Genomic DNA, 27,111 nt, shown 5'->3' with positions numbered 1-27,111 from the left:
TGTAGAGTTGGTATATTTTATCATGAATGAGATCCGGCGTGCATGAAATGTTTGCTTTTTCTTTACAACATTTATTTTGCTAATATGAACTGGTATATTTAAATGCCTATAAATGAAGTCCGCCCGCATTGTTAAATTGTGGCTATAACAAATGCCATAATATTAACAAAAGCTCGAAAAACTCTGAACCCAGATCTCAATTTATGAAACCATTATTCCAACTTGTTACTTACTATTCACAAGGTGTCAATTGAAGCATCTTTATTCCATTGTGAATGAATATGTATTGTGTTGTCGAGTCGAGCTTTACACCTTAACAATTCTATTATAATACTCACTCAAGCCCTGGTTATAGTTCATTGCGATATTGAGCTGAGGCAAATTAGCAATTAGTATAATGAAATACAACTGTCATAGTGTGTCTACGCCGAGCAGAGATTATGTCAATACATATATGTATGTAATAATAAAAACTAATACTCTGGCCGAGACTAGTGGAATGAAGTGCCGTACTATTTTTCTAGTACAATTTAGATTTTATCTAAAATAAACACAATCAAATCTTAACTAATATTTTGAATGGAAGAAGTTCTTATATAATATTATTTGGACAAATCTTTTCAAATAATATTTATACATAAAAACGGAAAATTGTTTAAAAGCATACAAATATTGGGTACATACATACACACACATAATACAATCTGATATTTAAAAATTACATTCATAAACGAGGTAAATGATTCAAAACAAAAGCACCAAATATGTATGCATAGTGGGGTTTGTATTGAGAAATCTATAAGGGGGACCTTGCAAAATGTGATTAAACCAAGCCGCTTGGCTCAGTTGTTCCTTGGGTTAGACTGAGTCGATTTAGCCCGGTAGGCAAGGACCCAGGGCGGAGGGGGGGAGGGTGTCAAAAACACATTTGCCGCACCTCAGTCTGAGATTTGAAACATGGTCAGTCTACTAGCTCAAGTTTGGTATCGTTTTCGTATAAACCAAGGATGAATTTATTTCTGAAACCATTTTTCAACCTGTCAGTAAAAAATGGAAAAATTTGGAAAAAAAGTAAAAAAAATAAATCATTTTACTTTTCAAATATGACGATATTTATAAAACAAAAAATAGTAATAGGTAGTCCTATTATTTTAATTCATAAAAATATAAACTTTTATACGCGTGGCGGAGTGACGCGCTGAGGGTGACAGCGGGCTGCGGCTGTAGGTCATATTGACACGAACCTTTCAAAATCTGTTGTTACAAAAAAGATAGACAGAAAATATTCCACCGACATCAGCACAGAATAAAGGCAGCATTTCAGGGCGCCCATGCTTGGTGTTAAGAAATTAAACCAATACAACATTTTCCTAGTCTCTCCGACTGCAGATGGAAGAGGAAAATTGCTGGACATCAAACGGGACCAATACTCTGGTTGCTGTTCAAGCGTGCTTGGAATTAATTCATTGCAGGTGCAAGGTAAACTGTGGACTGTAAAGCGCTAGTTTAATTTCATAAAGAAAATGTCAACGTAAAGAAGTTTCCTTCATTTTTTAGAGATTTGTTTCCTAATTATTTAAATAAAGTATATGAAAACATACTTTTACTCCTTTATCATTTCATTAAAGCATCGAAATAACCATCACATCCTGGTCCCATTACACGCTGCGCCGTCACAACTGCTACAGCCGCCGCGCGCCACCCACTAGCGGGGAGGGGGACTCAGTTTGAGCGGGGGAACAACCGCGCCGAGCGGCTCGCTTTAATAACATTTCGCCAATACAATTCCCGCTGGCGGGACGTACAATGCGTTAACATAAAGGGGGGCATTGGGCAGGAGGGATGTTGTGGTATCCTCTTATGACTGGAATAAGTTTTGCTGTTTTTCATCATTTTCAAATTCACTCCACGCGTTGTTTAATTCCATGAATATTAATTTGGCTAAATTCTCATTCTCTGTTCCCATTTGCTGTAATAAAATAAAATTCATAAAACAAAAATTTGAAGAGAATTCCACTGTGGCTTGGAACAATGACACATTATTCTCATTTGTATAAATATTTATCAAAACAGGTACTATTTTTTTATGTTTCTGGATTAAAATTTTTTGTTTAATTTCTTTTTGTAATTCTATTTTAACTTTTCATGAAAAATAACAAGATTACCTTGTCAGGATGAATGGCGAGGCAGGCCTTTCTATAAGCCTTCCTGACGTCTCCGGGCCCCACCAGTGCCCCCATATCGCAGCGAGTCCACCGACAGTTTTCCCACACCACAGTGTGCAGCGAACACAGAAGAGCTCGGATATTGGCCTTCTTTCCTTCTATCTGAGAATCAAAAGACAACCAGATGCAACCGACTCCACTCTCACAGGACATTATGTGCACACCACGAAGGTTGAAACGTTAAGATATATTTTTTTAAATCATTAAAAATTCAATATTTTTGCTCGTTCACTTCACAAAACTCAACAAATGGAAGAATTGAAGATGATTACATGGATATTCAAACAGAGGAAAATGGTCATTGTTACACAGTGTAAAATGATCATCTTCAGGCTTTGTGGACTTCAACATCCATATTTCATTCTCAAAAAAATCTTTATCTCTTTATATATTTATTATTTTAATACTTTTATGTATGTATATATATTATACAGTACTAATTCACATATTATTTTATTTATTAAAAGAAAACAAGAGCCATTACAACAAAAAAATAAATATGTATACATAGGTATGTAAATTTGAGAATAAAGATATCTTTTTCAGTAAATATAATATAAACTAAACTTATTGATGCTCATTACTGTGAACTACATAATAGGTTCATGTATGTATGTATTTATTTACCCATTCAAGGATGATAAGTTTTTCTGGGTCCATTTCTGCATGAACATTATCTGCCTTTCTCATCTGGTTGATGGTGCGTGGACCCTGATCTTTACGAGCTGCAAACTCGTATCCTTGGCTACCCAGCAGGTCTCCGAATACATCTCCTGGCATTTTACCCTTTTCTGAGGGAGCTTTGGACTGGTCAAAGTGAGACCGACTAAAAAATACAAGTCAACGGGTTACAAATCTGAAAAGTTGATAATTTATTCTGAACGAAATTTACACAAATAAATTCAGCGGTGTAAATAAAGTGCATAATTCTAAAATGCTATTATTTTGTGCTACATTATTATTGCTATTATTTAGGTTGATTTACTATATATTCCAGATCATCCAGGGTCAGGCCTCCATGTACGCAAGCGGCAGGATCTTCTGTCCCGGGTTGTCACAATGAGAACATTCTGTTCTGCCAACTCCTTCTCAATAGTAGACCAACAAATTAGTCTCCCATTTATTTTTTTTAATGCTCTTAAATCCCTCTGATTTATAAATTTATTTTACATAAATTTCCGTCTTTTTTTATTGACAATTAATACTGTTTTAATAGCCTTTATAAGTGTATATTAAAAAAACTTGGATTATTGGAGAATTTATTATATTCCTGACTTTTTTTTTCCGAGAATGGTGGCTTATTAGCACAGGTAATAATGAGTAGAAGAAAGTTTAAAAAAAAATCTTTTCTACATAAAAGTTATTCAGTTTAAAAATACTTTTTTTTAAATAGCAAATAAAAGTTTTTTCTTGAAGATAACAGATCGAAATTACTTGGTAGACTGTTTTAAAAAGGTATTTATTTAAATTTTATTCTCAAAATATCATTTTACTTTAAAAAATGTCATATTTAAAACAAACTCAAATTTAACTATTTTCCAGATGATCTTAAGTGAAATGTGTTAGTTAGAAGCAGTAACAGAGAGCCGCTAATTTTTCAGAAAAACACCAAAACAATATTGCAATGAGGTCTGTGCGGTAAAAGTTATTAGATAACATATATTATGAACAATTTATATGGGATGTTATTTTTCATAAGAAGTAACAATGAACCAAACTTCTATAACAAGTGCTTAAAACAATTTTATTGCCCTTCTACCATACACTCAAGCCAATAGAAGGTCCATACACCTTCATGCAGGATGGGGAACTTTACCACGGGAAAATAAGTTTACGGCTAACAAGAATACGTCCTTGCACACCTGGCCTGGAAATTCCCAATATCCTAAGAAAACTTATGCAGTATGTATAAACTTATCTCCAATTTCAAAAGACACAGTCTTAAAAAAAATATTAAGAAATTTGGGCTGAAAATAAAGAGGTAAAAACATTTCAGAGTGATGCGTTTTAAGTATGCCAAGAAGAATTGAGGCTGTTATTTCTGCTAAAGGTGGAAACTCTACACATTATATAAATATACAATACAAAAGTATAAAAACATAATCGTAATAACATGTTTATTTGGAAAAATATATACATGTGTTATTTTTTAAAGATAATTTCCGAGTAATTTCTGCTTGAATTAAAAAATGGTGTTAAATTCCGTGTGACTAATTTATTGAGAAGGTAGGTGTGTATGTAGTTCCCTGTTTATGGTTTAAATTATTTATCTAAAACTATTTTTACATGTTAATAACTCTTACTATACAAAAATATATTAAATGTGTTATTTAAATCTGTGATTATATGTAAATACATACACATGTATATTCAATGTCATTTCTGATTTGTGAAAATACTCCATTGTTTTTTTATAATGATTTTATTTTCCCTTTCACGTTGATTAGCTGGATATAAATCTTAATGCTGTACTTTCTCACCTGTAATCAGGTTGATGGGAGGGGCTCGGAGTAGCGGCAGCCCGGTGGACAGGGCTTGAGAGACGAGAGGTAGCCGCCGAGTTCTCCCCGCTGTGCCGACCGGGAGGAGGGAGCCCAGTGGGGCTAACAGTCGCACTCGTGGAGCCTGTTAGGGGCTTCTTGGTGCCCAAGTTGCCGAGATCCGCAAACGGGTCTCGCGGAGCTGATGTCTCATTTTGTTTACCTGTAAACATTTATATATTTATTACTAACGTACAATTATATAAATTAAGGATATAATATTAATAAATTACTATTATGCGTTCATGCGGATGAAGAATACATTTCTGTTTGTTTAAAAGAACCAGAACCCTGGATGAGTGTTTTCAACTCAATGGCTGCTCTCAGGTAAAAATCCTGAATAAGAAAATCAAGTGAAAAATGTCCGCCTCGTTGTATAGTGATTGGTCCTGGATTTGATTCCTGGCAGGGTGGTAAAATGAGTAAGTACATATACGTCATGTACTATAGTGCTCTATACGTTTATGCGTTTATGGTTCATTTCATTAATTGTAGTGCTTCCACACTTATAGATTACGCAGACAGGGTATAGTCTAAGCTTATAAACAAGTTGCACAGTTTAAACCCGCTCTGTGCCAGCGGGTGCCCTGCAAGACATCGAGCTATGTAAGCCAAATGGGCAGAGCTTTTAAAACATGCATAAAAGAACATGTACAATCTAAGTTTTCTGTATGAAAAATAAAATATGTTAACAATTTTTTCTTACCGATAAAAATATCTTTAATTTTTATACAAATATAATTACATTTTTGTACATAAATGTCGATTTTGCTTCATACCGCTGCAATATGTACCAATGAAGATAGCGTTTATAATCGTGGTCTAAGAATAATCATAATTCAAATTTTACCAACCATTTAATAGAATGTAAACCTTCTTTTGATGCAGAAAAACGTAAAAATAATTCATATTGCTCCGAAAGACAATACAATATAACACAAGACAAGTGAAAATTTTACCATTTATTGAAGAAAGGCTTTTATTGCTGCCCGACGTAACGTTGGGAGTCAGGAGAGAACCTTCATCCAGTTTCGGTGGAGCAGCAAGGCCGAACGGATCAAATGCTAAATCTGTACTTGACTTTGTGGCTGTACTTCCTCCAAACAGATCATCCAAGCCGCTTTGGTTTCCCTGATAACAAATTTATTTAATTCAATAAATAATTAAAAAAAGAAATAAAAAGTTATTTTATGTAACATTATACATACGAGATGTGTTCAGAAAATAAAAGAAATGTTTAAATTTTGTGGGTTTGGAGAGTCCGATTGTCAATTTGAAAAAATATTATGTTGGTATACATGCCCCTGAAGTATGCTCAAATTTTCAGCTGTATTCATTGTTTACTTTGTCTGCGGCAGCCGCTATTTGATTTGAAAATCGGACTCTCCAAACCCGCGAAATTTAAAAATTCCCATTATTTTCTGAACACACTTCGTAAATGAATAAAAACTTAAGTTTGCCATTTATATTTTTAGGGATAGTTACCGAACTAACAAAAGAAAGGTGATGAAAATAATCTAAAATTATGTATGAAATGGAAATTACGTTAAGCTATTCATCACTTATTTTTTAAAATAATATTTTGAATTTGTCCAAATGTTTATAGACAAAGACTGGATTCCACCCTGGAGATATAAGTTCAACATATTACCACAGAAATGGAGAACATTTAAGAGAAGGAAATATTTTAATCTACACAAATTTGGACTTATTTAGAATATTGTTGATTAAACAAACTGGTCCAAGAAGTATGAAAAAAATAGATAATATTTTCATGTGTTATTATTATGGATAACTTATATAGCGCCATTTTCGTAACAAAATACCTCAAGGGCGCTTTACATAGTGATTCTTTTAAATTTGTACTTGCCTAGTGTTGCCTAGTATATAGGTGAAATCAGATGAATCCCACCCGCATCAATAAAGGTTTCAGCTCTTTAGCTTTACAAAAATCAACAGATGAAAGACTTGAAGGAATATGGATGCAGAATGATAAACAAAGTATAAAGTGGCAACTTAAACCACCCAATGACAGGTCATAAGCCCTGTAAATGACTATACTTCCATATTTCCTTTTCTAAAATCTTCTCCATCTCTGTTGTAACTTTTTTTTTAAATTTAATAAAAGGTACCTTTGCAGCCGTTGTATCTCCCGAGCTGACGCCGCTCAAAAACTCTCCAAACGTATCATCCTCGGGGAAGAGTAAATTAGCATTACTAGAAGCTTCTTCGCTCTCCTTGGGCTGGGGTGTAGTCTTACTGGGCGGCGGGGGAAAGTTGGCGAAGATGTCGAACGTGTCCGTACTGCTTTCGGTAGGTTCGGCACCCACTGTAGGCTCCTTGGGGATGTGGAGGAGGTCCGGGGAATCTGTCGGGTCCTCATTACTGATCGTGGCTGTTTCCATCTTATCTACTAGTGTGGGTGGGGGAGGGCGGCGCGGTGGGTTGGGAGAGGGTGGTGCTGGCCTAGCAGGCCTAGGCCGACTTCTGACTACCGACACTGCAATGAAAATATTTACTCTAATTTGTTTTTTTTATTTATCAAAAACTTACAAAAATTAAAATATAAATTATCAAGTCCTACTGAACTGCATAAAATGCTGTTCGTCAGCAGGTGCCTTTAGTTAAGTTCTAATAAATAAACATAATCTTATCTCTTAAATTCTTTAACATATAAAAACTCTTATTACTATAGAAAAAAAAGAAAAATATATATTCCCATGTACATCGAAAATAAAAATATAAAAAAATTTGTCCAAATAAAAAAGAACATTAGCTTGAAATTATAATATAAAAATAAATTTAAAAAACCATGTTCTCCATAAAAATTTGAAAATACACAGTTAATAAAATAACCGCATCACATACACGGAATTTGTGTATATTTTTAACAATTTTTATTTATTCCTCAATTTTAATTTTGTCCACTTCAAAATAATCAGCATCACTTATGCCTGTGTTTTTCCAATACTCAAAACATTTCTAGAATGCACTTTTTTTTTTACATATGATTCGGTCTTTATATCCTCCTCTATGGTCGCAAAACGTCGTCCTTTCATAGTCCTCTTTTTCTTTGGGAACAGAAAAAAGTTGCCGGTAGCCAATTCTGGTGAATATGGTGGCTGGACATCAACGCTGTCTGATTTTTTGTAAAAAATCGCAAACAACCCAGGAGGCGTGAGTGGGCGTCCCTCATTTTCGCTCTGGAATAATCTTAAAAATTCACCAACTACACCAAAATGTGTCTCGCTAGTTTGTCTGTCAAAAACCAACTACACGTCCATAATGGCCAAAAATGGACAAATTAATTTCAAACATGTGTACCAGTCTAGGAAAAAAGGCTCTTACAATTACAGTAGACGCTCTCTTAACCGGCTTTGGCGGGACCGACCCAGGGCCGGATAATGAAAAAGCCGGTTAAAGAGAAGGTAGTGAAAAACACATTAAAAAAAAACACAATTTTTTCAAAACACTAAGAAAACAGAACTTTTACTCACACATTAAAAATTAATATTTCACAAACTGTAAAAAATATGTACAGGAAAAAGCCACACATCACTCCAATTTTTTTTTTAAAGTAGGCCTTCAATGGATTAAAAAATTCTGTTATTTTCTGCCGCTTCTTGTGTTGAATCGACTTTTTAAAAGCGTAGTCACGCCTTTTTTTTATGAACATTACATCTACTGCAGTAGAATACTTCTGCTGCTGAATGAACATCGCTGCCACCTGTAGAGCCTCTTTTCCTTCGTCGTGGCTAATCGTGTTGTCTTCTTCGTACTCCTCACAGTCGACTTCCTCTTCCTCTAGTTCTTCGTTGATAACAGTCTGAACTATCTCGTCATCATTCGACATTTCATTTTCAAGAGGGTCATTACCTTCAAGAACCCATTCCTGAACATCTTGAAGTTGAAAATCCCTTATTTCGGGAAGTTGAAGAGACCGGTTAAAGCGGCGCTGTACACATTTAAATTTGAAATGAATATGTTCCGTATATTTTTTAATCAAACCTTGTATTAAAAATTGTGAAATTTTTTATTATTATTTCTTTTATGTATAAGTTGACAGTGTGAATGCTTACCAAAGTTATCTACAGTCTCATCTCTCTCTAACGGAGTAGAAAACAGAACCTGACTGTTGCGGGTAGGGAAGCTATCATCCTGAGTCCAAGGTTCGGGCTCCAATGGAACTCGACCTGTACCTCCTACTACCACTCCCACGCTGGCACTCACCCCACTCGGGTAGTGATCATTACCTTCCGCACAGTCGTCTAATTCTGATCTGAAAATTAAGTAACGCTATATGAACATTCGGTTCATTTATAAGGCACATTTTTTTTAATCACCTCAAAAGTACTTTACAGTAGTTCATATTATAATATATAAGGTGTACAACATTGCTTCTGCCGTTTTTTTTCATGAAATTTGAGGTTTTATTGTAAAAAACCGGTAAACATTTATGATTCAAAGTATTGTCCATCGCTGACCGCTACTTTCTCCCATATATGCTGACATAATATAATATTTAGGGTGCTTCTTATTTTTCCACTTTTGAAAAATAACCGCATCACCGTTCCCTTCTATCATTTAAAAAAAAGGAAGCAGTATTTTTTTTTTTACAAGTTTTTTAGGTTGCTACCGTATGTCGAAATTCTTTAAAATGATTCAATCAATACATGCAACTTTCATATTGTGCTTATAATGCTTAAATGCCTTATATGGACTTAAAAGTATGCTGTATCATATTCCAAGGACCAACATTGAAAAATGAAGTAAAAAAACTTTACATTAGTATATTTTTGGAGTGGCAGAAGTTAAGGAAAACAAAACCAAATGTTCAGAAAGACTACAAAGAAAAGAAGATGAGTGGCAACATAAATTGGACGATCTTTTAGATATAGCTCAACCGAATACTATTGAGGAAGACAGACACTTTTTACTGCTTAGCTGCTTAAATTGGCAGTGTAGATAAGACAAATTTGTTCCGTCCACTTTGTTTAGTAATTATTAGACATAATTTGTGAACAATATGTTGAGTCTGTCCAAATGTTTGTAGACAAAGACTGGATGCTGATGACAGATCATAGGCTCTGTAAATAAATGTCTAGACTTCCATATTTCCTTCTCCATTCTATTGTAATATGTTAACATAATTTGCAGTTTAGTTTATTACAATAATATGACATACCTATTAAATCTCAAGACTAGCTGATCCTGAGGAACATAGCCAGTATGGAATTGTAGTTGGAACATTTTAATTCCAGTCGGGCGACCCAGTTGATGCCTGGCATGATAAAGGACTATTAACACATCTCCAGTCACGGTTGTATTTAGCTGAAGTAAGCACTGCAAACAATCGTCAAAATTACAATCTATTTACTGCTTTTTTATTGGGTAAATTGAGTACTAGAGTCACATACCTTTCCTTCGGTCACATTGAAGACATGTAATTTGTCATAATCTTGGAGGGTGGAGAACACGCAACGGTCATTATTGAATACATCAACATAAGGACGGCATCCATCCCTGTAAAAATATTCATGTTTATGGAACAATGAAACATCGATAGCAGATCAGTAGGTGAGTGGAATGTCCTAACTCGAAGAGTAGTCGCGGGGCCATCTGTTAATATTTTCATGAATGATTAAGACCCCACTAGAAAAAAATTCTTACTAAAAGCAGATTTTAGCAATACATATTGTTGTTGATAAATTGAACCACATACCTTCTTGTAAATTTAATAATCCAAAAACACATTAAAATAAAGTATTTAACAAAATTTTGTTGCTCATTCATGAATTGTGCCCATGTAGAAGGGCATAAATATACCATATAAATGGAAAAAAAACGTTTTATTCAAACGTAAAATGGTATACAGCAACAAGGTACCATTGAATTTTGTGAAATAAGTATTGTTTTATTTAAAATAAAAACAATAAAATTGACTAATAGTTATTGTTGAATTGCTCTAAAAAAAATAAAAATCACATACATATACCCTTCTATGTGGGCATAATTAAATTAATATGAAAAATTTAACACTTTATAATTTACCTGATTTTAGTGAAAAGTGGAACTGGTTGTATCGTGATGGACATCAGAGTGACAGGTTTATAGTGCGGCAGAAGAGGCTCAGGCCTGAAAGGTCAAGAATATTATTAAGAAGGAAATTCCAATACTTTGAATACAATTACGTAAATTTTAATAATAGTAAAAAGAAAATTGTCATCAAATAGAGGCTGTTTGAGTGGATAAGTCATATACTGCAGGGTGCCTCCCGAGGGCCTTAGCTGCAGTTACCTACTCGACAAGTCGTCGGGTTCTTACTATCCTAGATACCCACTAGGGACAGTTTGTATTTGAAAAACAGGATGCAAACCTTACTCGAAAGGAGCAGACATGGATTAAGGAAGTCAAGTCAAGAATACCTTATTATGTTAGTGTAGTAGTACAAGTATCGCAGTTGGCTGGGCGGCATATTGGGAGGGCAACGGCGAACAGCAAACATCTGCAGCGCGTCTTCTGGGACGGTCACCAAGCGACAGTACAGCATCACCGCGCATGACACCATTCCGCTCAGAGATTTACCATCCTATAAATAAACAATGTAATACATACATATATTTTTGACAGTGTATACTACAAAAATATTATAAAGAAAATAGCTAAAAAATATATATAAGTATATTTTATGATCTGAGTATCTGTCAAAGATAATTTCCTTGTCTCTGTTAAGATACAGTCTTAAAATCTAGTCTAATAAAGATATATGTGAACAAAAGTTATCATACTTATAATCTTCATTGTTTAAGTAAAAGGAAACAGAATATTGTAATGTTAAATGATTGTAACAGTAACTATAAATAATTTATATATTATACAGTAAAATTAACGTTTGAAGCCCAACCTTTGTGATTTTCCATGTTAAATAATTTAACTATGTATTTGTTCAAATATGATGTGTTTTTAGGTATATGCTTGTTATTTGGTAAGAATTAAAATATTTAGTGTTAATTTATTTCAAGCCTTGGCAAAGGAACAGTCATGTTCTGAAAACAGTTAATAAATTAAATTTATGTGGTGATTTTACACAAGAAAATATTTTGCTATATAATTAGTTTTGGAACACAACTGTGTCAAATCATAAAATATATGTTAAAATAATACCATAATTTTAAACACAATAAAAAAACTTTTTTATTATTTAATTTTGTTTGCCTGACAACACATAAACAAACAACTTACCAGACAGGTTATAACACACACATTCTTGTCATCCCTTTCAAGATGGTGATAGACATTGCCCAGTAGAGTGTAGAGGGGGCGGAGGGGGGGAGCTCGGCACGGGGGAGGGGCGAACACATCCACAATGCGAGTGGCGGGGGGGAACATGGTCGAGGCAGTGCGGCCAGAGGCGTTTAGTACCAGGCACCTGCTTCCGGGATGACGACTCTCCAAGAATGCCTATCCAACATTTACACCATTATCAGAGGATCACTATAACTTAATGGATTTAAGTCATCTATTTCTTGGTAGCATTTACTTACATTTTAATTATAATAAAATATAAAAATACTAAATTATGCATGTGTTTACGCTTAAACCCCATGTTTTATTAATGAAAATATTTATTTTTAATATTACACCTTAATTGGTTACAAAATATAACTAAAATTACACAGTATATTATAATATTATAGTGGAAAAACGCATATTATTTGAATTTTTAAAAAATATGATTTTATTTTTTTGTAATATTCAAAGTATGGATGTGACTTTTTCCACATCCGCGGATGCGAATGCGGGTTTCACGTATTGAGATCCGTGGATGGGAATGCTGATGTTTTGAGAAACATTAATGAAAAAGAAGAACAAACAATTTGCAAAGAAAACTATGTTTTTTTAAACAAAATATGAGAAAGGAAAGTTGTAAAATAATAAATTGTATTTTTACTACGTTTTTTTTTTTCACAAAGGCAGTTACAAAATTTAATTTTATACAAAGTGGTATTTTTTTTTTACAAAATGGGAAAAAACATGCAAAAAGAAAGAAAAATGACAAAATTTAAACATTATATTATGGCATAATATGTTTGTGTTCATTTATAAACTACGAGCTGAACCTGCAATGCTTTGCTATTGCTAGATTTGAGTATATACTCGTATATAGATTGAATGAACACAATCGAAAGCTTGATTTTAATTATTGTATTTAGTTCAAATTAGATATGCGCATATAAATTATTATTATTGTGTTTCGGATTACATAAATTGTGAGGATATGCGGTGACAGGGAATTTTGATACATAGGTATTTGAACATTTTTTTTCTGTCATTGGTCATTATCTTGCAGAAGCTTCCCAATACTGTGCGAAAAAGACAACTGTATTTTGGCCTTTCATGCTTAACTAAAATAGACAAAACCGACATATCGTTTTCCCATTTTCCGCACCTTAAAACTGAACAGATTTTGTTATTTTTTTTAAACAGAGTACCAGAATAAAATTTTCTGTATCGGTAGGTCTTGCGTTTTTAAAAAATAGTTATCATATTTGTATACAGTGCGCCCGAAAACAACAGATAAAACTGGTCATTTTTATGGGTTTTTGGATGGTTTTAGTTACCATTTATTTTATTTATTTATTATTTACATACAATATTACATTTTAGTTATTTTTAAAACATTTTTAAATTTTTTTATTTTTTTTACAGGACTCACCAAGCCAATTAATATGGCTTGTCGGTAAAGATCCTTTTCATTAAATAATATGATAGTCCTACATAATTGTATAATAATAATTACTACTAACTTAAATATAAGGAGCGAAAAAAAGTACATATAATTTAGGCTTTCAAAAAAATATTTAGAAAAATGTTAAAAAAAGCAAAAAATAAGTGAATGATAACTGATAACGCAATTATAAGATAAAAAATAAATAAATACAGAACCGGAGTACCAAAATTTAAAACAGAAGTGTGTACATATTTAATAGGCACAAAGGATTTTATTAAAAACATTATTTATTAACATATCCATATCTATATCTAAGTCTATATCTATATCTATATCACATCCTTATCCATATCCATACATATATATACCCGTCCCGTACATGCACACATACATATCCATACATACATATATACACATATATACACATACATACATATGAACATACACATACACATATAAACATCCATGAGAATATTATTATATTTACAAATATTCAATTTTATTATTATATAAACTCCTGATCTAATAGCCAGTCTATTATTTTTCCCTTGTCACTTTTGGTAGTGCCATTTCTCAGATCGTTTGGTAACAAATTGAACATACCATAATAATCTATTTATCAAAACAACAAAACGATAGGAACAGGCCAATGGTAAATATCTAAATTGTGTAAAAAATCACTGCTCTAGTGTCATAATCCAGGGAGTAAATGCAGGAATACGTTTGTATGAAGAAAAGTCGGACCTCGCGTAACCGAAAATCCAGTAAACAGAAATAAATGTGTCGAAATTATACGAAATTTATGGACAGAACTGATTGGGATTCACAAAAAACGCATGTTGTTTGTAAATATTCAAATACAATCTTTTTTGTTTACTAAAAAATTACATCATCCCAATTTTTTAGCATCGAATGCAACCCTGGTGATGGATAAATAAAACATTTACGCTCAAAACTTTTTTCTAGTTCATTAATTGAAGATATTAAGAACTATAAAAATGCTCAGCGCAAAGCTCATTATTTTGCAAAAAAAACGCATGCAAATCGATCCAGTAGTTTTTAAAGGACAAAAATACGAAGATTGCATTTTTTATATATATAGATTGTTATATTATATACAAAATGTCTATTAGAAAAAAAATATATTAATATTTTTTTATATATACCAGAAGGCGCGTAGAACCAGGTTTGCATACATCGCACTGTGTCCAAAAGTTTCCCAATTACCCCCCCCCCCCCCCTGCACGACATCCCGCCTGCGCGCATGCGTGAAGTGGCCGCGTAATGTTGCCAGACCGCAAACAATTATCGTAAAACAAATATAAGTTAATTTTGTGTTAGGTTAAGTTTTACCACCAAAAATATTTTATTGACTGGGCTATAAAAAAAAGGTACTTTTGCTAGGCTAAAAGTAAAAAAAAAAACATTTAGTAATTGAGGTAATTAATACCGTTTATACTAAGGCTTATTAATAGAAAGCCGGGTAAAAAATCTGACTACTCTGGCAATACTAACAAAATGCCCGTTTTGTTTTATTTCACAATCTGACAGATGGTAAAATAATCGAATTCTTAAATAATATTATTTGTGAATTCGCTACTTGCACATGAAATGTGATCCCACCCTATTCCCATTTAATCCCAGCAGTATTTTAACTCTTAAAAACTACACAACACGCCATAATTGAATTTAAATCGGCAGTTATGTACTGAGTAACATCAACAGAGTAACTAATGGCCAAAATTTAAAATTACTCAATTATGAGTAGTTTAGTCGGCTTCAGTTTGATGCGCGTACGTGGTTTCTGAACAATTATAATTCTATGTGTGCGCTATTTCAAGAAATAAATATAAAAAAATAGTAGAACACATAATTTTGCTGTTTAATTTTAAAAGGCCACCTGTAAAAAGGGTCAAACATCATAGAAATAATATATTATATTAGAAATAATATGGTTAACCTTAAGGATGCCAGGCTAACGCACCAACCACTACATTAAGAGGGGGACTTATTCCACTCGATTTTCTTGTTTAGGATTTTTACCTGAGAGTAGCCATTGAGCTGAAAATACTCATTCAGGATTCTGATTCTATTTCACACACAGAGCTGTATTCGTAATCCGGCAGGACACAGAAAGGAAGGATTACTTTATTAACAGTAATTATTTTATTAGATGTACTACAATATTCCTTTTGTTAGCCTCATTAGAGTAATTTGGTGACAGGGTTACCTATATTTTCGGTTGATCATTCAAACGGGATGACTCGAGACAAAATATAATAAAATGAAAAACTAATCTAACTGGTGACTAACCTGAACATCATCAATGTGGTTAGTTTTGTAAGCGCTCTCGATCCCTTCAGATGGAAAAGGCATCACAATTATTCTACTTGTAATGTAAACTATATCCAAATCACTGCGAGCGATAGTCCTGTGAACAAAATCATAAGTCATTCTACATACATACCACTAAATTTGAGATTGTTATTTTTTTAAACATATACAGTAAAACCCCCTTTTTAAGTTTTTCAAGGGAGCAAGAAAAAAAGTGTAAAACTGAGGAAAACGCTAAAGTGAGGAAATGAAAAATGTATGGAAAAATTAGGAATTACATAAAAATAAAATTGATTTGCTATACTAAAGTGTCTGCCTATACTTGCAGAAAAATAGTAAAAACTGTGATAAGTGGAAATCGACAATATTTTTATTCCTATTTTATTTGATTTAAAAACAGCATGTTAAAATTATTTTATGTGTAAATAAAAAAAAAGGAAAACAGAATTTTTAATTTGCATAAAATAATTTTTCCCCTACATGTTGGGAAATTTTATTTATACGGTATCACTTTTTTTCTATAGCGTCACTAAAAACAACAGTCATATCGATCGAGGCAAATTTTTTCAATTTTTTTCACAACTTTTCAAACCATCTTTTTTATAACTTTAAATATTTCTGTTATTATATCTATCGCAATTTAATGATATTAAAACTTTATTATTTCTAAACGTTTGTCAACTGCGTATGACGATTTGTACAAGTCAATATGACGTTTTTGTTCAAATGAAAACTAAGACTCACCCTAAAGGAAGATACTTAAACAAAAAGGTCAGTTACAGTGGCGCCCAGGCCGCGGCATAATTATTACGACATAATTTTGGCTTTTTGACGCATTAAATGAATTTCGAAAATTTTTAAGCGTAAAACCGGGGTGATGAAAAATGTAAAAAACGTTAATTGGGGGAATATTTGTACGAGAATGTATGAAGAAAAATGGGTCCTAAACATTTCGGTGTAAAAAGCGGGAAAACGTAAAATTGAGGTTTTACTGTATGTAATATTAACATATTACAACAGACACGAAGAGCATTTTACAGAAGGGAATATAGAAGTCCAGGCATCCACAGGGCTTATGACCTGTCATTGGCTGGTTTAAGTGGCCACTTTACACTGTAACAGCCACCATTCTGCCTATATTTGACCATCTTTATTCATTCGACTCTTCCATCTGTTGACGTTTGTGAAGTTAAAGAGCTGAAACCTTTATTGTTGCGGGTATATGTATTAATTGTTGGGAAGAAATTTTCGTTTGAAAATTCGCAGTTATGCTGGCTATAGCCGTCAAAGTCACGTATCTCATTTAGGAAATGACAGGTTTAATAGCCGTCAGTCTAAAAGATATTGATCTTTATTATTAATATAATAAATAAGCATAATATAATAAATAAGCAGTTCAATTATTACATTATAATGCTTATGTATTTTTCCAATAAAATAGTATATTTTTGTTATGAAATGGGTGAAAAGTAAAATCCGCAGGAGTGAAGACTTACTGCTGCACTGTCTGCATGACTTTAGATGATGTGTCTTTTAGATTCTTAAGGAAGGAACCAGCTCCACCACGCAGTGAGGAGAAGAGCCCCCCCTGGGTGGGTGCGGGGGCAGAGCTCGGCTGAGCGGGAACACTGGGCCGCGAGGGGGGAGCATCGGGGGCTTGTGGAGGGGGCACCGCTCTCACAGGCTCCGCAGGCCGGACAGGGGGCCCCCGAGAACTGTCGCGGACAGGAACACCTGTGAGGAATAACTGGTTTTCAATTCTAAATTCTAAAGAGATGAGTGTCTCAAAACTGACATATTTTTTTGAGATAGGAATAATGAAGTCTAGGCAACAGCGCTTATTACTAAATCACTTAAAGTATTTATAAAAAATCTGGCGGTAGAAATTAATAAGAATTTGAGTTGAATAATTATACGATAATAAACGTATTACGAAGTAAATATGGATGTTTAATCATGACTAAATGGTGAATATTAGTGTATTAAGTGATCACTAAAACCAGCTTAAGCCCTGTAAACACATACATTTTCTAATTCTTCTTTAAAATATCCTTTGTTTTTGAGAGGGGGGTTGAATCCAATATTTTTCTTAAACTTCAATTGACACATATAAAATAATAACTAAGGTTGTGTATGTATAGGTTCTAGTTACAAAATTTATTTAAATCAATTTAATATTTCGTATACAATTCAAGGTTGAAATATTTATAAGAGAAATATGTGGAAATGGTGTGATTTTTATCTGTACTAATACTATATTTAGAAAAATATTTTTGTTACCTTTATATACTATGTATATTCCTGCATTATCTCAATAAAAAATACTGGAGAAATAATAAAAATAAAAAAAAATTCTGAATACTCAACATAAATTTGTACTTTAATAGCGAGTTGCGATAATTGCATGTTTAAATTGTTTTAATAATTCAGTTATGTAAAAACTTAAGATATGCTGAGATATCTTATGATTTAAGGTTTACAATTTTTTTAATTTGTCCAAATGTAGCCCCGTAAATGCCTACCCCTCTAAAAATGTTTTCCCTCTATGTTGCAATAAAATTAATGTACATAATATGGTTTATTGTTCAAATGACAAGTTTTTTTTAAATATTATATTTTATACAAAGCATATAATAACATTTTAAAACATTTCAATACACATATTTGCGAAAAAAAATGCCACTTGTTAATAAACAAGCAAACATATTTATCTATTAGTAATAGACGATTACATTTTTTCTTCCACCATTCATTTGTATAAATAATCCCAATTATTCAGGATTCCTTACTTAAAATAGAGAATTCTTAAAAAAATTATTGATCCTTACCATATTTTTCTCAAATTTAAAAATAAATGCTAAAAATTATCATCAAATTTATAGCATTGTATAAGTACATGAAATTTTGAAGACGTCTATTGCATTAGGCAGTTATTTTCTAAATTATAGGCGGCTATTTATCCAAAATATTAAAGAAATTCTGATTTCTTTACTATGGAGATGTGTCAGCCATAGAGAGGGAAAATATTTTTGAGAAAGGAATATGGAAGTCTAGACATTTACAGGGCTTATATTTAGTAATGTTTAAAGATATGTATATGTATAGAAAATAATAATTATATATTTTTTAATGTTTAAAGCTATATGTATAAAAATCCAACTGATACAGCAAATACATAAAGAACATGAAAAGCCAAAATAATTTCAATAAATGCTGCTGATGTTAATGTTCATGGTATACCTATATATATTTTTTTAAATCAAAATGTTTGGCGAAATGAACAATGAATTATCGGTGCATTAAAAACGATAAAACTGCCAATACATAATTAGAAAAGAGTGCTAATTGAGAAAATGTTAATTCACATTTTAAAATATCAATTTATACTTATAATAAATGGTTATTTAAACAAGAAAAAAAAGGTTTTCAACTTCAATCAAAATGTATTTATTTGGATAAAATATTATTTACATTAAAATTAATTTACATTATCACTATTTACAATGTATATTGTCAACAGTTGCAATAAGTTATTTGGAAAACATATATGTAAATTCAATAATTTATTGTTTGATTGTGTTATGTTTATATATAATTAATAAATACTGAACTATTCTAAAAATAGCTGAAAAAGTTGAGAAAAAGGTCATAAATAATTCCTTAAAACATTTTGCTACTAAAATATTACTATAGTAAACAATTATTATTGATTATAAATATAAAGTGGTACAATAGCACCAAATAATGGTTTATTTATTTTTAAGTACAGTTCTTGAATTTATTAGAAGGAAATACCAAGGAATGTTTTAAATTCAAAGTTTTATTCAACTATATACATGGTTTTACAATAATTCAATGAATAGATTATATAAAAAGAAGTCAAACCTAAACATAAATGCGAGTGCGTGTTTTTTTTTAAATTATACTTATTAAATTTGGAATTTACATTGAAATATTTGAACGAAATGCACTTGTTAATTCCGTTAAGTATTATTATTTATGGCCAATTATTTTTGTATTCACTGACACTTTCCAGTTATAAGGCAAATGGTAAATTTGTGTAAAAAAATATTGATAAGTGCTCTCAGTTCTTTCACAAAAAAGGTGCTGAAAAAATTAACCTACAATTGTTTTTATTTTGCATTTAAAAATAGATTATAACCTTAATAAAAATATCAGATTGATAAATAAAATAGATCGCCGAATTCGGCATTTAAACATAAAGTTTAGATATCGGTGTACAAATTGTCAGATTATCTGATTTATTTGTGTATATAACATAACTGATTTATTTGTGTATATAAGATAACTGATATGCTTCACTGATATATTTGTGTAACATAACAGACATGATTTTCTATTCATAAAACCGTTCTATATCCCACTCTCTATTTTTAGTAGCTTTACTTGTTCTCTCAATCAGTATTCATCCATACATTTTGTCAACAGCAATTAAAAAGCTGATTGCTCTATAATTTCCGCATTCCACCTTACAGCCTTTTCCCTTGTATAGAGGCATAACAACAGCCGTTCTCCAATTTGAAGGAGTGTATTCTCCCTTCTAAACGTCGGTTAAAAAGCTTGTGGAGCCATTTAAAAATTATTTCATCGCCAGCCTTTATAAACTCTGTAGAAACATTATCAAAACTTTGCGCTTTTCCCTTCTTCATATATTTGGCGGCACGTCTTATATCTTCCATACTTATCTCTGTCGTACCATTGTCTGCATTTAAACTTACTTGTGTGTTTTTTTTTTATTTGCACCACAACAGGCCAGGAGGCCCAATTAGAGTGGTGAATTACAGCACAGAGAACCCAGGCTTGAGAAAAATCACATTTTTAATTTTTGTGTTCTCACAGGGAATTGACCCCGGAACCTTCCGTGCGTGAGTCAAGTGTTTTAACCACCACACCACGGAGGCCGCCGTTTTGGACTGAATTATTCCTTCCATCTTGTTTTTATCCCACTATCATTCGTCACCATGTTTCCTTTTTTTTCCTATTACTGCTGTCATTTATCCACTTTCTTTACTGTTATGGGATTTTTTTTACAGCTTTCCAGAATACTTTAATGTGTTCTTGGTCATTTTGATTCCCTCTCTTTCCTTCAGCAATTTCTTTCATTCACACAAACCTTGTTTAACTCTCTTATATTCACTATATACATTGTTTAATTCAGCATACTTTCTACGAACTGCTTTATTCGCTGTCAGCAGATTGAACCATGCTTCCTTCTTTTCCTGCACTAGTTTTTTTTATTCCATCGTCCCACCATTAATCACCTTTCTTCCTTCCTTGTTTTGTTATACCGCATACTTTCATTGCTATTAACACATGCCGTTTTTTAAACAATCTCACATATCGATACTCATATTTAAGGTGAAGAATATAAGGTACCAAAAAGGTGAAAAAATCAGCTTGTGTTCACGGATAAGAAAAAATGTAGGAATATTCTGGTAGATTATTTTAAATACATAGACAATAAGTAAACAAAAATAGGTAGGTACCTACTGTTCAAATTAAAATATCTAAAATGTCTTGGAACATTTCAGTATGAAATTTTAATAAATTGCAGTTACATATTATATAACAACACGTTTGTATCAGTCGTTTTATATTTATTATATTATATAATCAGTTTATTTAATCTCCAAGACACATAATTTTATCCCCATAATGATTACCAAACTTTACAGTTTTTTATTTTATTTCATGTTAAAATTTACAAAAAAAGGCGCAAATTCCTCACTTTAGAATGTTTAGATAGCCTAAAAAAATTTAATATGTATTTAAAAATATATTTAATTAGCTATTTTGTTTTATAGCAATTGATAAATAATAATAATTAACAATATATCTAAAATGATTTTCTTTCTTTTCACAACTGGAAACTGTAAGGCACTTATGCATATGATCATTTATACACAATGCCAACTACTTATTATAATTACATTCTGAGGTTCGGAATGGTGATTTGGAATGAAAAATTACTAAATAAAGAAAATGGTCTTCAATGATACACATTAAGAGTTTTGTATGCTTCACTTATTTTGCCAGCCAGCCAAGCTTAATTCACAAGTAGACATGTTGGCGTGCACAAGAGAGTTTACATAACAATACATATATACTTATATACCAAACATTAAGACTAGTGACAGTAACAAACCACCCTGGTATTAGGTGGAAGTAAAATGGTTCATACTTTACTATACATGTTATAAAAAGGCAAAACTTTATATATTAATAGTATTACTATATAGATTATTAAAGCTTAAGCATATTTTAATAACGAGTCGTAGTTGATATTTTAAGGTACAGAAATGGTCAAAACTCACTCACAGATGTTGCATGAATTATTTGTATGAAAAGAATACCGGACAGCCAAAAAAACTCATGAACCAACCTGCCAAATAATAAAGAAATCAAATGAAGAAATAAATACGAAAAATATGTTAAGTCTTATGGTTTAGCAATAAATAGGAATCTATTTCAAGGCGCAGTATAACAATGCTATTTATTTATACCGAACATCTTGAAAAAGGTTCATTGATCTTGTTTTAGTCCAGTATCAGTCTCAGAAAAGAGGTTGCCCTCGAAGAAAAAAGTGGTCGAATAAATATTATACTACCTTGTGATCTGAGTACATTGTAATCAATTGGTATGGCCAAATTTATTGTCGATATAATATATAATTTCATTGACATTAGAATAATAATTTGAGTGTAAAAAGTTAAAAAATACATTGACCATTGTAAGCTCGAACAAAAAATAATAAATAATAATTTAAACATAGAACGGAAAAACTTTGGTTTTATCTTTTACAGCAGTTAGGAATGTCGAGCAAGTAGTCATTTCACGATATGGTAGTGTAATATTTACTCGACTTTTTATTACCTGGCGAGCTAGTGGCCACTGATTGTTCAACTTTTTTACGCTCAAATTTGAGTGGTTGTTTAAGGTTGACATTAGTTGATTCCGCTACCGCCGCTAGTCGTTCTAGTACTCCACTCACATTCAGCCTCTGTTCTGGGTTCACTACAAGACAACCACCTGGAACAATACGTGATCGCTTATTCCCCATTCATGTTTAATGTGTAATTATACGCAAGGTAAATTTATGAATTAATCGAGAGACTTCAAAAGTCCAAGATATTGAGGACATTTTATACCCAGACTGCATAAGCCGGTACTCTGCAAGTGTCAGGATTTGATTTATTCTTATTACTTATATTTAAAATACTTCAATATTCAGAGATTCATGCAAAATATACAATTAGAGAAAATAAAACTTACGTATGATTTCATGAAAAACTTTATAGGTTTGATCATTTTGGTTAAGGTTATAATTTCCATTCAGAATGGCCAGTTTGGCTGAGTCCTCGAAGGGGTGTTGCATGTAACACAAGGTGTACAGAATACATCCCATTGCCCATATGTCCACAGACTGGTCTATTTGGTGGTTGCTCCACGTGTCCAGCATCTCCGGAGCACGGTACATTGGTGTTGTGAACATTGCCAGCTAAAATGCAGTACAAACTAAATAGATATCATCTTCTTCTTTACGGAATTAATAAGAGCAAAGATGCCGACGACTTACAGTTTCTTCCAGCATCGTACGTTGGTTGACATTCCACGATGTGTCGGGAGAGTAAACTTCAGTGGTTGCTGATCCAAAATCGCATAACTTTATCATACCTAAAGAAAAAAATAATAATTAAAATCCATTGAATTTTCAAAATACTAATTACATACATATAATAAAAGCTATGGGTTTTCATAAACTTGGTTAACCACTTTAATAAAAATATTAATTATGAAAATGTTACTGTCAGACATTTTGTGTTTCTTCAAAATACAAGATGATTCATAATTTTTCATTGTCTCAAAACTAAGGAGGGACTATAGACTAATTCCAAGAGGTAAAAACCTATACATCCAAATGTTTGAAGACAAGGACTGCATTTTATCCCCCGGGGAGAATCCAGATTAAGTATATTACTAATAGTGAATGTTACAGTGATCACATATTATGTATATTAATAATGGTGAATGTTACAGTGTGTAAGTGATCACTTAAACCAGCAAATGGTACCGTACTCACATCCGAAAAATATTTTCTATCTCTGTTGTATAATATATAAACATTTTTTCATCTAAATGTGTCGTAGCAAACTAGCAAAATGAAGTGGAATTTTAAAAAGTGGACAGCGATTCTAAAAAAGCTGTTGAAGCCTTCCAAAACCATGTTTTAGAGATACCACCTTTAGAGTGAAAACAATGTTTTCAGAATCGGATCGAAATGTATGGAACTTGGAATGCAAAAGTGTATGGAACTTAAAAATTAATGTTGTGAAAAGGGATAAAACACTACGCAACAAAAAACATTTTTTTCATTGTTTTTGTATAAACTTAAAAGGCAGGCCTTGTTTTGTTTAAGCATATTTGAACATATTTAATTAAAAACTATAAAAATTTGAATAACGGGAATAAAGAAACTAACCATCGTTAGTAATCAGGAAATTTTCTAGCTTTAAATCTCTATGCGCAATAGGGGGCACTTGCGCGTGCATGTGTTGCACCGCCCGACAAGCCTGGTACAGCAAACGCAGCACCGTGGCAGGGGGGAAGGGCGCCCCCCGCGCTTGCAATGCCTCCATTAGGGAGCCCCCGCTACACAAGTCGGTCAGCAGCAGGTACTCCGCCATACCGTGGGATGTCTTACTCTTCTCGATGAAGGACGCGGCTATATATTTGATAATATTCGGATGCCCCGAGAGTTTCTTCAACAAGCTAATCTCTTGGATAATATTCTTATTGGCGTCTTGATCAGCCGCCATAAGTCGTTTCAGAGCATACTCCGCGCCGGAAGAAGTGTCCTGGGCAACAAAGACAAATGCGAAGCCCCCTGAAACAAAAAAATGTTTGAAATCTCTCAAGACAGCAAGTATTTATTAAATTTCTATATCGGCATGTTTAAATTTTTATCGGCAGAGAACAGCCATTATACTAATCTCACTTAGCGGTTTATCATATGTATTTATATTTTTCCGTGTTACATCCGCTTTAGTTTGATAAAAGTTAGAAACCGTGAAATCTGACATATGGAATTGTATGTCGATATCGGTCAATTTAATCATTATCTCAATCGAGTAAAAGGTTTGGTAATACATGTAGAAAATAGAAATAAGAAATGTTGCGTTAAAGATGATATTATTTTCAATTTAACATATTTACAAATAATACGGTTCCATTGAGTTAAAATATAATATGACAAAGAAATTGTCTACTGTCAGAAGTATACATACCTTCCGCAATAACTTTTTTCACCCTTAATTTCAGGTTTCCAATTTCGACTACCTGACCGACAAAGTCATTATCGGACCCTCCATTGGTACCGCTGGAGCTAAAGTACCCAATAGCTGATTTAAAGACACTCATTTTCAAAAATCAACGTTTACCACAACCACAAGCTGATCAGCCCCTGCTGACGGCGTCCGCCATTTTATTTCTCTCAACAACGATAAACGATAGACGGATTGGATTGTACAATACAAAATAATTTTATACGTTTCCAGGCTTACCATCCTCACTAAAACAAAACGATTAAAAAATAGTTCTTACGCGAAAACCAAAAATATATATATTCATTACACTTTGCTTATATTACGTGCGCATAAAAGTTTTCTAATAGGTACGTAGGTATGTTTACTTAGTTTACCGACAGGTACAAAAACGAATGGGGAGGTGGTGTCAAAAGTAACAAAATTAATAAAATTATTTACCTGTCAAATCACTAGGTTTTTTTATTCAATTTCTTCTGCATATTTTCAGATCGTGTGCATGGATAAAAAACAAAAAAGGTTCTAATAACTCGGTTTATTAAAAAAAAAAACAATACATTCATTTGAATAGATGCGAATAAGGTTTTCACGGTCACTGTCATCAATATGTTTCTTTTTTGGGTAATACCGTGTGTGTTGGATTTTCATGTGTGTGCACTCTTTCAGTTTACCCTAAAGATGGCTCTTGCAATGGTAGCCGAAACGTCGGAACAAATCCAACACACACGGTATCACACAAAAAATAAACATATTAATTTATTGTTACATTTGACACCCAAGTGGTATTAATTGTAACAGTTGTGGCGTTAATTGTAATATAACTCGACGGGTGCGAGAGCCTTCGGAATAGTAGCCCAGGAACGACTTATGCTGTGAACTTGCCCCCGACTCGCTGGAAAATCCGTGTTGAGCCGGGGCACTTACAATGCATTAATGATTAAATAAATATCAATTGCAACTTTAATTATCTGCAACTTATTTCGATGACGGTTTTATTTAACAAAAACAGTGTCTTAGAATTCGATCACCCCCCCAACAAAGCAATTTCTGTCAAGAAGGCAATACTCGAAGGGAATTTCCAAAATATTTTATTAATTACAATAATTGTACATTCACTGAAATGTGTTCATAAAATCGTTCCCTACTTTACTGTTTTTTTTTTTTATAAATTGGTATTTTAATGAATTATTTTCCATTTCATTTCCTACTGTCTGTCGGGTGTGAAAGCAACCTTTGTAAAATTGATTTACAGGGTGTATGGTAAACCCTGTCACATATGAAACCACGATGATAGATATTAGCAAGATGACATATTTAAAAAAAACTGTACCTATGCTTTTCAAAACTAAAAAAAAATCATTTAAAAAGCAAATGGGTGAAAAAACAAAGGATTAAGAAATCATTTTTTTTTTTTAATTTAATTTTGAAACGCCTCCAATTTTTTTTTAAATATGCCAATATGTCATCTTGCTCATACCGATCATCGTGGTTTCGAATATGATAGGCACTGTAATATACACTGTAAAGTAAGATACACTGTATACATACAACATACACTGTAAAGTAAGATTTTCGGTTCAAATTTTTTGATGCATTCAATTTTACTATTTGCTCAGTGGCTCAATCAGTTTTTTTTATGACAAACCGGGTAAATGAGTAGATACTAAAGTACCCAGAACTTACGTTTGGCAGAATAATAATATTTTAGTATTTATCGAATACCCAAAGACACATTTCTAAAAAACCATTAACTCGTTTTTTATTTCAAAAGTTGAATCAAACATAAAACAGTAATTTTATTATTACAATTATTTATTGAGTCTTAAAAATGGTGAACGAAAGCATTAGAACATTCCCACAAATTTCCTTTACGACGGTTGCGAGACGGCCGATTTATAAATAAATAGATAAGTATTATATATAAAAATCATGATGGCAAT

At 32.5% G+C, this 27,111-nt stretch overlaps 1 protein-coding gene across 1 annotated transcript; it reads right to left on the bottom strand.

Annotated features, from left to right (window-relative positions):
* Nucleotides 1-765: 765 nt before the first annotated feature.
* On the bottom strand, nt 766-25,386 carry aux (cyclin-G-associated kinase). Its single transcript, XM_088235101.1, has 19 exons — nt 25,136-25,386; nt 24,331-24,735; nt 23,428-23,525; nt 23,124-23,349; nt 22,725-22,880; nt 17,327-17,564; nt 15,810-15,927; nt 12,008-12,226; nt 11,191-11,354; nt 10,817-10,900; nt 10,183-10,288; nt 9,951-10,108; nt 8,845-9,044; nt 6,898-7,265; nt 5,725-5,896; nt 4,706-4,928; nt 2,853-3,051; nt 2,166-2,327; nt 766-1,969 (listed from the first exon to the last, which is right to left on the bottom strand). The coding sequence occupies exons 1-19, from the start codon at nt 25,266-25,268 to the stop codon at nt 1,859-1,861; spliced, it is 3,540 nt and encodes a 1,179-aa protein (XP_088091227.1). The 5' UTR covers nt 25,269-25,386; the 3' UTR covers nt 766-1,858.
* Between the last annotated feature and the right edge of the window lie 1,725 nt (nt 25,387-27,111).

Source organism: Micrasema longulum, unplaced genomic scaffold, assembly GCF_059751315.1.
Source record: "Micrasema longulum isolate JH-2025_06_02 unplaced genomic scaffold, ASM5975131v1 h1tg001328l, whole genome shotgun sequence".
Lineage (NCBI taxonomy): Eukaryota > Metazoa > Arthropoda > Insecta > Trichoptera > Brachycentridae > Micrasema > Micrasema longulum.
The sequence above is the reverse complement of the archived record's forward strand: the minus strand, read 5'-3'. Positions and strand labels throughout refer to the sequence as shown.